The sequence below is a fragment of the Micropterus salmoides genome, unplaced genomic scaffold (genome assembly GCF_014851395.1).
Source record: "Micropterus salmoides isolate LMB-PRFRI ecotype aquatic unplaced genomic scaffold, ASM1485139v1 Ms_hic_scaffold_7, whole genome shotgun sequence".
NCBI lineage: Eukaryota > Metazoa > Chordata > Actinopteri > Centrarchiformes > Centrarchidae > Micropterus > Micropterus salmoides.
The window spans coordinates 18,638,783-18,652,946 of record NW_024044459.1 but is presented as its reverse complement, the minus strand read 5'-3'; the positions used below and the strand labels follow the sequence as shown (position 1 = coordinate 18,652,946).

Below are 14,164 nucleotides of genomic sequence, written 5' to 3'. Positions count from 1 at the left end.
TTTTGTCTTGTGTTTTTCCACCAGGCTAAGCTTGGAGACGGGGTCACATCAGTCAGGGTTTATGATCAGGCTTGAATGAGTTAGTAATGAGTAAGCTATGAGTACAACACACATTATTATAGGCTGTAGTTGGGTCAATTAAACAAAGACTAAACAAATTTAAATATAATCGGATAACTTTTGACTTTGCACAAACTATTTCCTCGCCAATCAACCAAAAAAAGATTGAAGTTTATCTTTTAAGGAATGATTTTACTCCCTCGGCCCTTTAGTTATATTCTGAGCCACTGCACTCTGCCTGATTGGGGAAAAGAGGTCCCTTGCTGCTCTAGAACAATTATTCCACAGTGCACTCTGTAATTATACTATTATGTAGAATTATTCTCATCATCTGCATGCAACATCAATCATCACTGCACAATTTGTAAGTGTGTTTATTGCTATGCCAGGCCGAAGACAACAAAAAGCTCTTCACAAGATGTTCCAGTGGCTCTTTCTGGTATGCACAAAACAAGATACATGGTAGATTTAGTTGCTATTTTCCAACAGGGTTGCATAATGAGATGAAGTTCCCTTTATGCTACTCTCAAAAGCAAATTTTACATCCAAAAATAATAATTATTATGCCTCAGCATAATCAACATACATTTTGAACAATATCAATATATTCTTAATGGTGAACAGAATCAAGGTTTGTCCAATAACCTTGTTAGTATTTAGTTGATGGGTGTGACATTAAACAAGAAAATAAGTGAATCAAAGCCAAACCAAGGCAATTTTTGTGAAGATTTATTTTGTATATCCTGTCATTTGTTACCCTAATATACAATATCTCTATGACTGACCCATAAACACTTCATTATGATTTATCTTGACCATGAAAATTGTATTAGATAAAAGTCTTAAACTGGTAAAAGCAAGCCAAACAAACAGGCCAGCATCAAATGGGAGTCACCAGGCCTCCCCTGAAGAACTCGTTGGAAGGTAATTAAAAGAAGTGTGTGTTGTCCATCGCTCCTCGTTAATGCACTTTGAATTAACCACTTTCATGGGAGAGGAATGGGGAGGAGGGGACAAGGGAGAAAATCTATGCAGCCTTTAAAGTAATCTCTCTCTGTCAGGTCGGTCCAAACAGGGAGGGTCAGCTCATTATGGCCCCTACAGGAGATGAATGGGTCAGTCAGGCAGTAAGGAGGCCCAGGCTGGACCGCTGTGTTGACGGACAGATCCACACAAGAAGAGTGTGCGCATGGGTGTGTGGAAGGGAGTCAACACATAATCAGCCACAAAGCCAGATACTTCGCTATATGTGCTGTCTTTGCCAGGGAGCAGGTGTGCAGAAGGAGGTTACATGCTGGGATGCCAAGGCAGGGTTAAGACACTAATGTCTGGAGTCAACAATCTTTGTGATTTAACTTTGGCCACATGGGGGGTGACTAACACATCTGGCCACAGACACGGTGGGCACTCCATAAAATTTTCTGAGTCGCTTCTATCTTTAAGACAATTCTGATGAGCAGAATTGGGTTGCATTTCTAAGAAAATTCTAGTGAATTTTAATTCATGCATATCTCAATATAATAAACTCATAGACTAAAAATAATCAAACCTGTTCCTCCATTTGCCACTAGATGGTGTTGTAATCTTTTATCTTGTTGAGACGGGGCAGCTGCCACCTCCAGTTGGATTTATTTTAATAGCAAAGCCATGGAGCTTTCTTAATTAATTTAATTTCAAACTGAACGTCATGTTAACATTTTCACCAACATCAGAGCAGGGACATTTGCCAAACGCTGATTTAATATGTGTTTGTTGGTGGGTGTTTGTATGTCACACATTAGCCGGATATTTGTGTATGTTGTCATGTTTACTTCATGTAACTGTTTGTTGATCTAATCTGGCCATTATTGCATTTCATATCCTGATTTATGTTCACATTGCAGACCGCAAAGTGCACAAAGTTCTCTGTTGGACAGCAAATCATGTTAATTCATTCATTCAGGATTTCAGTGATAGGGTGTAGGTCTGTTGGGTGGTAATATGGGGAAGAGAGGTTAGATATGATTGTATTAGATTAGATTAGACGATGAACTGGCATGTGAATAGACTGGCATAATGTGAATTGATATATCTGTTCATCATTTGGAGCAGTATAATGACTGTGGGGTTACTTCATTAAAATCTATCGATTCATTTAATAAATTCGATTTAAATAATTACAGTATGTACCCCAGCGCCACATCACACACATCGCAGCATTTGTGTGAAATCACCAAGAGACAAGCACTTGTAGCACACTATCTAACATTTTCCTAACATTTTCTTTTCCCTCGGCTGTCATTCACATTAGCCAAGCACACATTAGCAGCGAAGCCCTGGCTAATAAGTTCAGACATCTTCACAACACAAGGACTTTGTAAGACAACTAATTATTAACACTGACCACTGGCTTTTAAATTAAAGTAATACACCTTGAATAGGTCATCAGCATTGTACAGGCTGAGGGGCTGTTAGACCAAATGTTATTCATTAAGTTCATTATTGTTTTGTTTTTTGTTTGTAGTCCATCACAGACCTTCATCACTATGAGAAAACGTCAGCTATCATTAGCTTAAGATAATTGTGTTCCAGAGATTCACACAGTCTTTTCATTTCAGATGAATTAGAGAAAGTGTGGGCTGTTCTATTACGAACATTGACAGGATCATCATCTCCTACACTCAGCCACATCTGACTTTGACCTTTCACAATGGCAGCATGGACACTCACAATTAGTTTCATCTAAATGAGTTTGCTATGTCACTACAAACCAAATTACATCACAGTTTCTCCCTCTCCCCTCTGACTCTTTCTCGCTTTCTCTTTTACTATAGCTACATTCTGGTCCACTGTGTTCGTTGTGTTGTGCAAAAGATCAACACTGTGCTTTTGAATACAGCAACATTTCCATGTCCATGTCTGGTTGGGTTTTCCTAGCAAAATAAAAAACACCCAGGGGGGAGTATTAGTATATATATATTCAGGATTAACTGAACATGTAGCCATATTGTGAATGCCTCTCCACACAGATATGCAAGGAACGATACAACCATACACTTGCCAACCAGTCTCTGGCTACATCCAGATGTGCTCTACTGCAGAGGTGGTATAAAGTCATACAAAGCAGAGATGCTCACAAGTCTCTGAGCTAGAGTTCAAGTCAAGTCTCAAGTCTTTGAGCAAGAATCCAAGTCAAGTCTCAAGTCTCTGAGCAAGAATCCAAGTCAAGCCTCAAGTCTTTGAGCAAGAATCCAAGTCAAGTCTCAAGTCTCTGAGCAAGAATCCAAGTCAAGTCTCAAGTCTCTGAGCAAGAATCCAAGTCAAGCCTCAAGTCTTTGAGCAAGAATCCAAGTCAAGTCACAAGTCTCTGAGCAAGAATCCAAGTCAAGCCTCAAGTCTTTGAGCAAGAATCCAAGTCAAGCCTCAAGTCTCTGAGCAAGAATCCAAGTCAAGTCTCAAGTCTTTGAGCAAGAATCCAAGTCAAGCCTCAAGTCTCTGAGCAAGAATCCAAGTCAAGCCTCAAGTCTTTGAGCAAGAATCCAAGTCAAGCCTCAAGTCTTTGAGCAAGAATCCAAGTCAAGCCTCAAGTCTCTGAGCAAGTATCCAAGTCAAGCCTCAAGTCTCTGAGCAAGAATCCAAGTCAAGCCTCAAGCCTCTGAGCAAGAATCCAAGTCTTTGACCTAGAGTACAAGTCAAGTCTCAAGTCTCTGAGCAAGAATCCAAGTCAAGTCTCAAGTCTCTGAGCAAGAATCCAAGTCAAGCCTCAAGTCTCTGAGCAAGAATCCAAGTCAAGCCTCAAGTCTTTGAGCAAGAATCCAAGTCAAGTCTCAAGTCTCTGAGCAAGAATCCAAGTCAAGCCTCAAGTCTTTGAGCAAGAATCCAAGTCAAGTCTCAAGTCTTTGAGCAAGAATCCAAGTCAAGCCTCAAGTCTCTGAGCAAGAATCCAAGTCAAGTCTCAAGTCTCTGAGCAAGAATCCAAGTCAAGTCTCAAGTCTCTGAGCAAGAATCCAAGTCAAGTCTCAAGTCTCTGAGCAAGAATCCAAGTCAAGTCTCAAGTCTCTGAGCAAGTATCCAAGTCAAGCCTCAAGTCTCTGAGCAAGAATCCAAGTCAAGCCTCAAGTCTCTGAGCAAGAATCCAAGTCTTTGACCTAGAGTACAAGTCAAGTCTCAAGTCACTCGTGTTTATAAGTATAGCACACTGGATGGGTGGGAATGAAACATGTGCCTTCCAAAATAATTTGAAGACCTGTGTTTCATCAAATGAAAAGGAACTGCTATGTCATTTAAGCAAACTTATCCTCTGGTTTGATTATCTTTGTGTGCTTGAGTTTCACAAAACCTATGTTACCAACTAATTGATTAAAGAATGCATCCATACTGAATATAAAGATAGAAATCATGTATGAAGTTTGCTGCCATAGCATCAATCTATCTGCTCTCCACAAATCACAAAAACATTTCTTTGATTTCTCTATTATTTACAGGGAGATAGAGAAGGTTCTTTAAAAAATATGGATTCCCAGTTCCCTTACATGTCTCTCCCGTCCATGCCAATAACCAGCAACGTGAATCAGAATTTGGCAATTGAACTGGTCAAAACAGGCAAAATAAGGGACAGCTGGCAACTCCATGTGCATCGTAGAGACAAATTGTAGTCACCTACACTTTCCAGGTAATCACTGTCGAGAGCTATGATGAGGCTATACTGGAAAATTAACAATGATTTAATTAGATGATTTAGTTCAGCACTATGGAGCTATCAGAAAAAGTCTCCTCCCCACTCAACATTTGCTCTGGGGCAAAGTTTTGCGGAACTTAGATCTGTACCTCACAGGGGATTGAAGAAACACCCTTCCAGTCTCAGGCCTGCTTCTCTAACCTTTAGGTCACCACTGTGTCATGATCCCTCACTGTCTTCCCACTCACAAACCACTGCCAGGCTGTTTTGTTTTGAATAGCTCATCAAGCCAGAAGCTCCTGCTGTTGGGTACATTGCAGAGTATAACGTTTGCATGTGTGTCATTGTTCAACAGAAGCATTTCCTTTCAAAATAAGCACATATGAAATTCATGTTTTAACTTGATGACAGCACAGTTTGATTTCACATATGAAATAAAAGACACATTTGTCTTTATGTATATTCAAAAGCACTTTATAAAAATGATAATTGCTTATTTGCTAAGGATTCTAGACGTTTTATATAAATATTTGTCATGGTATCTTCAGGCATGGAGTGCCACCATAATGTTTAACCACCGGACAATGTAAAGGACGAACCGAGCAAGTGTATGTTGTGCACAAATTTAAGAATTGTGTCAGGTTGTGACATTGTACATTGTGACTTTTAATTTCTTTTAATACATTTATAGGCAGCTATTATCCGTTCCTACACAGCCAGCCATACTTAAGTGGTGTGAATGACAGATTTTCACACGTGATAAAAATGACCGTAAGTCAGCACGACTCAGTGTGTTTCATTGACCCTCTGATGTAGGCCTGCCTGTCTGTCTGTGCTGCTATAAAAGCTGCCACCTCTCAGGCTGCGCCGTTATTTTCGCCTCTGCTTCGGAAAACACTTTACCCCGAGAGACGCACTTCAGCATGTCAGTGGCTCTGCGCACTCAGCTGTTCCTCTTCCTGATCTCCCTCTCATCGAGGATGGGGCTCAGTCGCTACATTGAGGTAAGAGTTTTGGTCGTTAATCAGTAATTCGTCGTCGCTTAAGTTTAAGTCAGGCAGGTTAAAGTGATGTCTCTAAAGTTTCTGCGAGTACAGTTGGAATCTAAAATGTGACGTCCGTTTCAATCATGTTTTTATTCAGGACAACGAAGCTTCAGATGGATTATATTCTCTGCTCAATTTGGACCAGAAAAGAGAATCAGAGGATTTTGTTTTCCGCCGACCTCTCAGTAAGTGCTGCAGTAAATAATGGTTTTATTCAGCAGCTGATTATGCTTAACCTTGTTTACCGACTTGGCAAACAACAAGTAAACCCTTTACATAATAAAAAGTGTGTTAAGTGTTTGATTTTGAAACCTTCAGTGAAGAAATGTTCATTGCAGTATACCGTATCCAACAATCAGTCAGTTGCATCTTAATCAGAACCAGCATTTCTTAATAAGCATATATATATATATATATATATATATAAAACAGATTTAGACAGAACAAAGATGAACTATTTTTTACATTTAAGTAGGTGACATATAAATAGACCTTTATATAAAAGCAACAATGAACAACAACACTGTATCTGCTTTACCTATAGGACATCCATTTGGTATTTCTCAAAAGAGCACACAGAAAAATGTTAGAAATGTTGTACACAAACACAATGTCACTGTTTAATGAAGTCCACTTAAAACAAACTCCCTAGAGCCACATCAGCTCTACTGTATGAGCAGAATAAAACAACTCACAGTCAATTGTGATTACCATCACAATTTGAGTGATCACACTGAGTCCTTGATTATTGTTTGTGGTCAAAAGCCGAGTCACAGTGTTTTGTGAACCCCTCCTCCGTCATTATGAATAAGAAGTGTTTGTGTGCGGCTTGTAGGATGTTTGGACATGCTGGCCACTGATGGCTACTTCACCTTTGTGGCGTCTCAGCCACAGCTTGCCTGTGCTGCTTTTGTCATCGCTGAGCCCAGTGAGGTCATCAGTCTGGAGCTTACTGACGTCAGCATCGACTGCAACGCCGGGGACTTCATCAAGGTTTGGCTCCACTACCCAAAAATAACGCCCACACATCCCACCAACCCCTCTGTGAGCGGAAGACATGAAGTTCAGCCTTCAACCCTGAATTCTATTCAATCTTCTTCAGTTTGACTAAAATGATGCCAAACAGGTTTAAGGCTGCATTTAAGGGCCAAACACCACACTAGATCCTCTGTGCATTGGTCACATTACCCAGAGCAAGTGTGGGAAGAGAAGGCTTTAGTTCTGAAGCCAAGCCTGCCAGTTACATTGCAGTCTCCATCCATGTGGGCTAAAGTGGTAAAAGGCATTGCAGAGAGAAAAGCAGGTTAACTTTACAATACCAACTGGGTTTACAGGCTGGGTCGAGGTGTTATCTGGAAACCAGTAATAGTTGTAAATGACCTGCATAGATCAGTTCGTTTCAGTAGGAGAAAGACGCTCAACACAATCCAACAGCACACCTCATTAATTTTGAACACAAAATCTGTATAAATGAGATTCACAGAATATTTATAGAACAAAATTGATGTTGGATCGTGGTTGTAATTAAATATGATTCACAACACAGCAGTACAGAAGCTGTAAACTGTACTGGACTAATAGCCTGAGAAAAGACACCTGAAGTAAAGTCGAGTCATGTTTCCTTATGTTAATCTTAATTAGCTAACATTTAAACTTTTATTTTTAACATTTGTTATTCAAAGACAGTGCACAGTTATAACAAGTTTAACAGAAAACACGAGGAGTTTGGGGCAACAGACATATTGATCAACTCATTCATTATACATCAATAACTGACACTTTCAGTTTTTATATTTCAAGTCAAGGCAACCACATACTGTATATAGTATATATATAGTTTCTATTAAAAATTGTTATTAAAACCTGGCATAGTTTATATTTACTCCATTTCATGCATATTCCTCCTACAGATGTTTGACGGCTGGGTTCTGAAGGGAGAGAAATTCCCCAGCAGGCAGGACCACCAGCTCCCTCTACACCAGCGCTACACAGACTACTGCTCGTCCCCAGCACCAGGAGCCACCAGCCGCTCCTCTCAGAACGTCGCCATGATTTTCTTCCGCATTCACAGCCCCGACAGCGGCTTCACCCTCGCTGTCAAAAAGCTACACAACCCATTCCGTGAGTCCTGCTGCACACCCTTGAAGGCACTTGAGGGCTAAAAAAAATCTAAAGGCAAAGATACAGAAACAGCATCCATATAAAGGAAATTAAATCACAAACAAACTAAACAAACTAATTAATAAGAAAGAAATGTAACCAAGGACCAAGGCCTTGCATCTAAATGAGATTTGTTTTTGGTTTTTACTTTGATATGTGTGTTTTAACATGAGGGCTAGACTCCCGGCTTGTGTGCATGCATGTGTGTTCTTCCTGGTCATTTGCGCTTGGTCAAGCATTAATCAGAGCCAAGAGCGACAGGTAGAGATTGAATGAAAAGGATGCACCTGTTTTCCAGCTGCTCGACAAACATGGCGTTAACATTGTGTCAAGCAACATAACAATCACAGTCTGCTGTAAGACAAAGACAGACAAAGAAAGACACAAAAAAGGGAGTTTGAATGGATTATCTATAGGGAAACAGGTTTTATACATGCATTCACCATTAAATGCAGCTGTCTGCAATACTGGCCTTTCATTTTATCTGATCTCAAGCCTCTGTTGTGTCCCAAGGTGGCTCCAATTGGGTAAAACTGGCCAGAAAAAAGCTTGCATGTCTCTGTACACACAACAATGTAATATACTTATGTCCCTCAACATGTCTATACACTTTTTGGCCAACAAATATTTCACCTGATTTTGGCACAGTCCCTCTGGGATAGTCAGTTTTGAAAATGCTGTTATGCAGTGATGAGGGGCATTAATGTGTTTTAACAAAAATAGAAACAGTTGTTTTATTCATGTTCACTCTGTTCCTTTGTAAATGTGACAGTTAAATTATACACATGCAGAGATCTTAAGACTAGATCAATGACTTTTATATTGATCTAGTCTTAAGATCTTGCACTTGCAGAACAAATAACACTCCATAATATTGATTTATTCTCACATTCTCTCCTCCGCTTTAATTGGCTTTTACCACAAAAATGTTTCTAAATGAACAACATACCAGTAGGAGTAAATTGTTCCGACTTCTGTTGGTGCCTGTCTAGTCTACCATACTGTTATCAATTCAAATTTCATTATTTTCTTATCTTTGTCATCAGAACTGGAATTGGATTTCCATGTTCAGCCCTAATTGTGTCCCCTCCCCGCAGTCAGCCTTGATTATGTCCAATTTGTGACATGAGGTGTCAGTAATGAGTTTCTCTGGTGATAGGGAACTGTTAATTCGAAACCTCTCCTCCTGTGTGTGTGTGTGTGTGTGTCTGTGTGTGTGTGTGTGTGTGTAAAGCCTGTAACATCATGTCTCAGAGTCCAGAGGGCAGTTTCACCATGGTGATGCCACATCAGCGCAGGAACTGCAGCTTCTCCGTCATCTACCCCGTGGAGATCCGACTGACAGAACTCAGCCTGGGGCAGGCCGTAAGCAATGAACTAAGCCCACAGGTGAGACACGCGCACACAGACACACAAAAAGACAGACAAACATCCCCATTTTCTCTCACTTTACTTAAACTCTTCTTTAAAGTTCTCCCAGTTAGAGAAACAATTGACCAATCTTAACTTTGTAGGTATGATTAGAAATAGGATGTCATCTTCCTACATATCTGGCCACCTAACCTTATTCTTGAAAATAGCCTATAGTGAAACAAAATGGCTGTTGAGTCTGATAATAAGGGTGGAGTTCCAGTATCATCTGCATCATCTGGGTCACCATCATCATCATCATCATCATCATCAGATCAGTGGTTTATGTAGAAAAAAAAAAGAAATTTAAGAAAATCCTTTATAACTGATTCAGGTAAGGAGGTAAGCATTATGCAAGTTGGAAACTGTTTCTGTGATATTGTATTTATTTAATTAATCATTTTAATATTTTCAGAAAGTAGGGTTAAGGCAATTTTATAGTGAGCATATTTAGTGATGTAATATTGCTCTATATTTTCCTAATCTTAAATAGTTCAACATTTTTGGAGCTATCCTTATTTGTTTTCTTGCAGAGCATTTGAGATGAAAACCATTCTCCTGTCTATTCATTAAATGTGAAGCTACAGCCAGGATACAGTTAGCGGGCAACTGTTTTCAGCAAAGAAACTAAAAAACCCTACTGTACACTACCTGCGCAGCACCAAACAGCAGACAGACACTGTTAGGGACTAGCTAGTGAACATAGTGGACCATTTAGCAGCTAAAGAGCCAGATATGGAGACTAAAAACTGACCTAAAAGACAGTGAATATTTGACTTGTATTCAACAGGTGACCAGAAAGACAACTCCAAATAAATGGCAATGTTGCTCAACTGTTTGCTTACAAGTTTACAGTAATTACCTATACGAACATATTCCCAAATACTGTACAAGAACACAAAAGTTACACAAAAAGTAAACCGACTTGATTACCACTGCTACAATTTCTCTTAACACTACAAGCACCATTAAGTACATAGTAGTTAAAAGTTTAACTCATGGAAGAGAACCTTTTAAACCCTGTAAATCGTGTTGATAAAAGGCTGAACAAAACAAAATGACTCCTGAAGCTGCTGGCAGCTGGTCTGACACTGGCTGCCAGAGTGCTGACATTATGATAAACTGTAAGTACTGAATCTGCTGGGCCAAATACAACAACCTGACATTTCGACTCAAATGTTGAGGAAAGTTGTAAGTGCTCCAAAGTCAAGCATTATCAATTTCACAGATGATTTGTATGAACAGTTTTACAGGCGAATACAGCTGCATATAATCATATTTTATACAAAAAATATGTGATAAAAGAGCACAGATACAAAATATGAGGGGGCAAGGATTGAAACTTGAGGCCCTTTAGCTTTAGGGTGTATAGTATTATCTGAACATGGGATTATCAGTGTGTCTCTTAGCAGTGTCTCTAATTATTGCTCTAATCAATAATACATATTAAACAGCATGTATACCGAGCTGGAATTTAAAGGTGCCCTGTGGATTATTCTAGTAAACAAACTTTGTTTACTTTCTGTATTTCTTACCAACATATTGAGACCTGACAAACACAGTGACTGTATTTTCTTTCATAATTAAGTCTTGTCTTAAAAAATCTTTATAACCTGCTTTTGAACATCCTATGGCTAGAAGTGTGTGTTAGCAGAGACAAGATACAAGCAAAACCTGCTGTTCAAAACATATTGCTCCATAGCGCCACTAGTGGTCGAAAACTCTACAGGGTACCTTTTATATGTCACTTTCATATGCAGACTTCACAAGTTGCCTGCTTGCTACACCAGAATATTTTGTTGTTAATTTTTTACAGAGGCAGGTGTGGTCAGGCTGTTCGGGGTCAGGTGACTATGTGGAGCTGCTAGGGGGGAATGGAGTGGACACCTCTAAGATGTTCCCTGTAGCTGACCTCTGTTTCTCCCTCAGTGGTCTTGGTGAGTCAGAGCCCCTCCAGTTTACCTCCAGTGAGAATCTGTGATTTTCATTGTAACAGCAGGTTTCCATCAGAACACTGACAATTCGGAAATCTGACTTCTTGTACTGGACAGTGACTATACTATACAATGCTATATTGTGTTATGCTATGCTATGCTATGTCCATGCTCACCATTTTCAGTTGTTACTGATTTTAACTGAAAATTACCCAGGTGTTCAAACACTGTTAGGCACATTTGACCATGTATATTGACACAAACATTCAAACTAATTTCCAGCTGCATGATCCCACAAATCAATACACGGTTCACACAGTGTTACAGCAGCAGGGTCCTCTCATGGTGATGACAGTTTATATGCTTTCCAAAAATAGACATATTATTCAGCAGATGAGTCCTTCAAAATAATAAGAACATCCCACATGATGAAATTCCCAAATATTTGCATTGCAAATTGCATTTTACATTCTGATTTTCACGTGATTTTAACATTACAAAAACAAACACAAACTACAGACAATCTTTCAATGGGAACACACCAGCCTGCCGCCAAATAAGTTAAGAGTTAGTTAAGAGTTTGGCGAAACAGGGTAACCCAAATCTGGGTAAGCAGGCAAAGCAGGGCTGGCTAGAGAACAAGAATGCTCTGTATGCGCTCCAGTGTAAAGTGTCTGTTTTTCTCTTTGGCCCCCTCAGCCCAGATGAAGATTGGTTGTGATAACTCAGTGGTGAGGCTGGTGTCCAGTGGGAACTATATCAACCGTGTGTCCTTTCAGTACCGACTACTGGAACAGCGCGAGCTCCCCAAGACCAGAGAGAACAGTCTGGACAACTTCTGCGCTGTGGAATGAGATTACACACACACACAATCACAGAGTCATTCATCTCTCTGTAAATACACCAGTTTGACAAATGCTGTCAATACAAGTTTTGTATTGTTTTGGCCAAACATTTTATTTAGTGTCCTGATTATGTTAGCTTTGATTATAGTGTATTTATTTGAGAAATAGTTTTAATTAATGGGTGATGGTGGATTTAATTGTTCTCCTTTAGGTAATTTGTCAAGAAAATCTGTGATACATTATATTTCTTGGCAGCGGCATTCATTTCCAACCTTCCCTCTGTTGTTCTTAGTTTATATCAGTTTTAGTTTTCTTTGGGGGGGTTTAAATCTCTGCTGTCTCTTCTGTTTATATTGCCTTGACAATTTGAAAATAAATATGACTTGCATGATAAAGCGCATTTTTAAAGTTCTGCTTTTGTGAGTCACTCTGTTTTTTTGAGCTTCCTTCAACTTCATTATAGAGCTGCATGTTCATTTAGTGTTTGTTTTTCTAGTATGCTTCTGCAGGATCCATCCATTTCACCCTTAACCACCATACTGTCATATTCTTTAGATGTGAAAATGTGAGAATATTCTTCAGTTTAGTCCAGCACTAAATACAATACGTGATGTGCTTGTGTGGTACTGTGTTTTTAATGTTTACTTATTTGGCAGAAGATTTATCTTTTAGCAAAACTGTATCACATTTACATACCCATAAGTTGCTTTGAGCAACCACCGTTGGTTTTGATGAGGAAGCAGAATTTCTGAAGTTGGTCAGGAGATTCAAATCTTGCTCTTTTAGCCAGGCTAGCGACACCACTTTGACACTTCGTCTTGTTTGGATTACAGGATTTTGTTGCCCTCTATCAATGGTGCATGGTTATGATAATTACTAAACACTATGGTAAAATTACTAATGTCATTCCTTTATTTGGATGTTGAGTGGGTGAGCGGGTTTTTTTTCTGTAGCAGCCGTTTAAATGTGTTTCCACAGTGTTAACACAGCAATGTTAAAATGCATGCACAGACACATATACACGTACACCTTAAACCAAAACTAAATTATAAAACCTATAATTTTAGACCAAATGCTTGCAGTGCAGTCAGAGATGACATCAGTGATATACCCTACAATGATACATGTGTGTAAAAGTACAATGTAAATGTGTATGTGTAATCCAAATATTAAAATATGTCCTTGGCAATCAGTATTAAGCAATGACGCATGCATTTCTCTTATTTTTTGTAATCCAATCTGTTCCAGAGACAAACTCTGAAATAGCTTTCATAGTGGTTGATCGTTGCTCAAAATCATAATTAAAAAAGGTTTAATACTGAGAGCACAGAATAATACACCACAGTGTTACAACACTGAGTGTACAGGTTTGCTCTCCATCACTGACTGTTGGTCCCTAATCTGTTACATACTGTACAGTTGTGAATCCTCAGTCTGAATGAATGTGCAGCTCTTAATGGGATTATCCCACAAGCCTCAGTGCTCTTATTCCCCTCGACATCCTTCTAACTGGCTCGCTTTTGATCTTCTCCTTACGTGGAATTAATCTCAAACCTGCTCAGCCGTGATGATTCAATTAACCAGCGGATGTCTTTTTTCGCTCGATGTGTTGCAATTTTCAGTCTTCATTAGAGAATGAAATGCCTTTTGGATGCCATCAAAAGGGATAAAGTCTGATTATTTGTTTCTAGCGCTGGGCACAGCAGTCTTGAATACCCTGTAATGTATTTATAGCGGGCTGTGATGGTGGACTGGAAACAAGTTTGTCACTTGTCGGGCTGAAAGGGGTCACAAGTCCTTGCGGATGTGATGTGACCCTACAGAAAGAGACATTGTTGGGGTGTTAATAACATCGAGTAACAGAAAGAGGAAATCATGTTTATTTAAGATATTATTCACACTGAACTGGTTAGTGAATGGATAAATCTGTTACTGCTATTCTACTTCATTATTGTTTCTCCCCCCCTCTCTTTCCTTTCCCAAAGAGCTGTTCTCCATCAGCATATTTTCTATGGTAGTTTGTTTTGGGTTAATATAAAATGCCTTTCACTT

General features: G+C 39.3%; 1 protein-coding gene across 1 annotated transcript; it reads left to right on the top strand.

Annotated features, from left to right (window-relative positions):
• Window positions 1–5,577: 5,577 nt before the first annotated feature.
• Window positions 5,578–12,524, top strand: LOC119892473 (corticotropin-releasing factor-binding protein-like). The gene is made up of 7 exons (XM_038704738.1): window positions 5,578–5,721; window positions 5,861–5,948; window positions 6,599–6,756; window positions 7,674–7,884; window positions 9,158–9,312; window positions 11,150–11,270; window positions 11,967–12,524. Exons 1-7 carry the CDS (start codon window positions 5,641–5,643, stop codon window positions 12,119–12,121), a joined length of 969 nt encoding a protein of 322 aa, XP_038560666.1. The 5' UTR covers window positions 5,578–5,640; the 3' UTR covers window positions 12,122–12,524.
• Window positions 12,525–14,164: the final 1,640 nt, after the last annotated feature.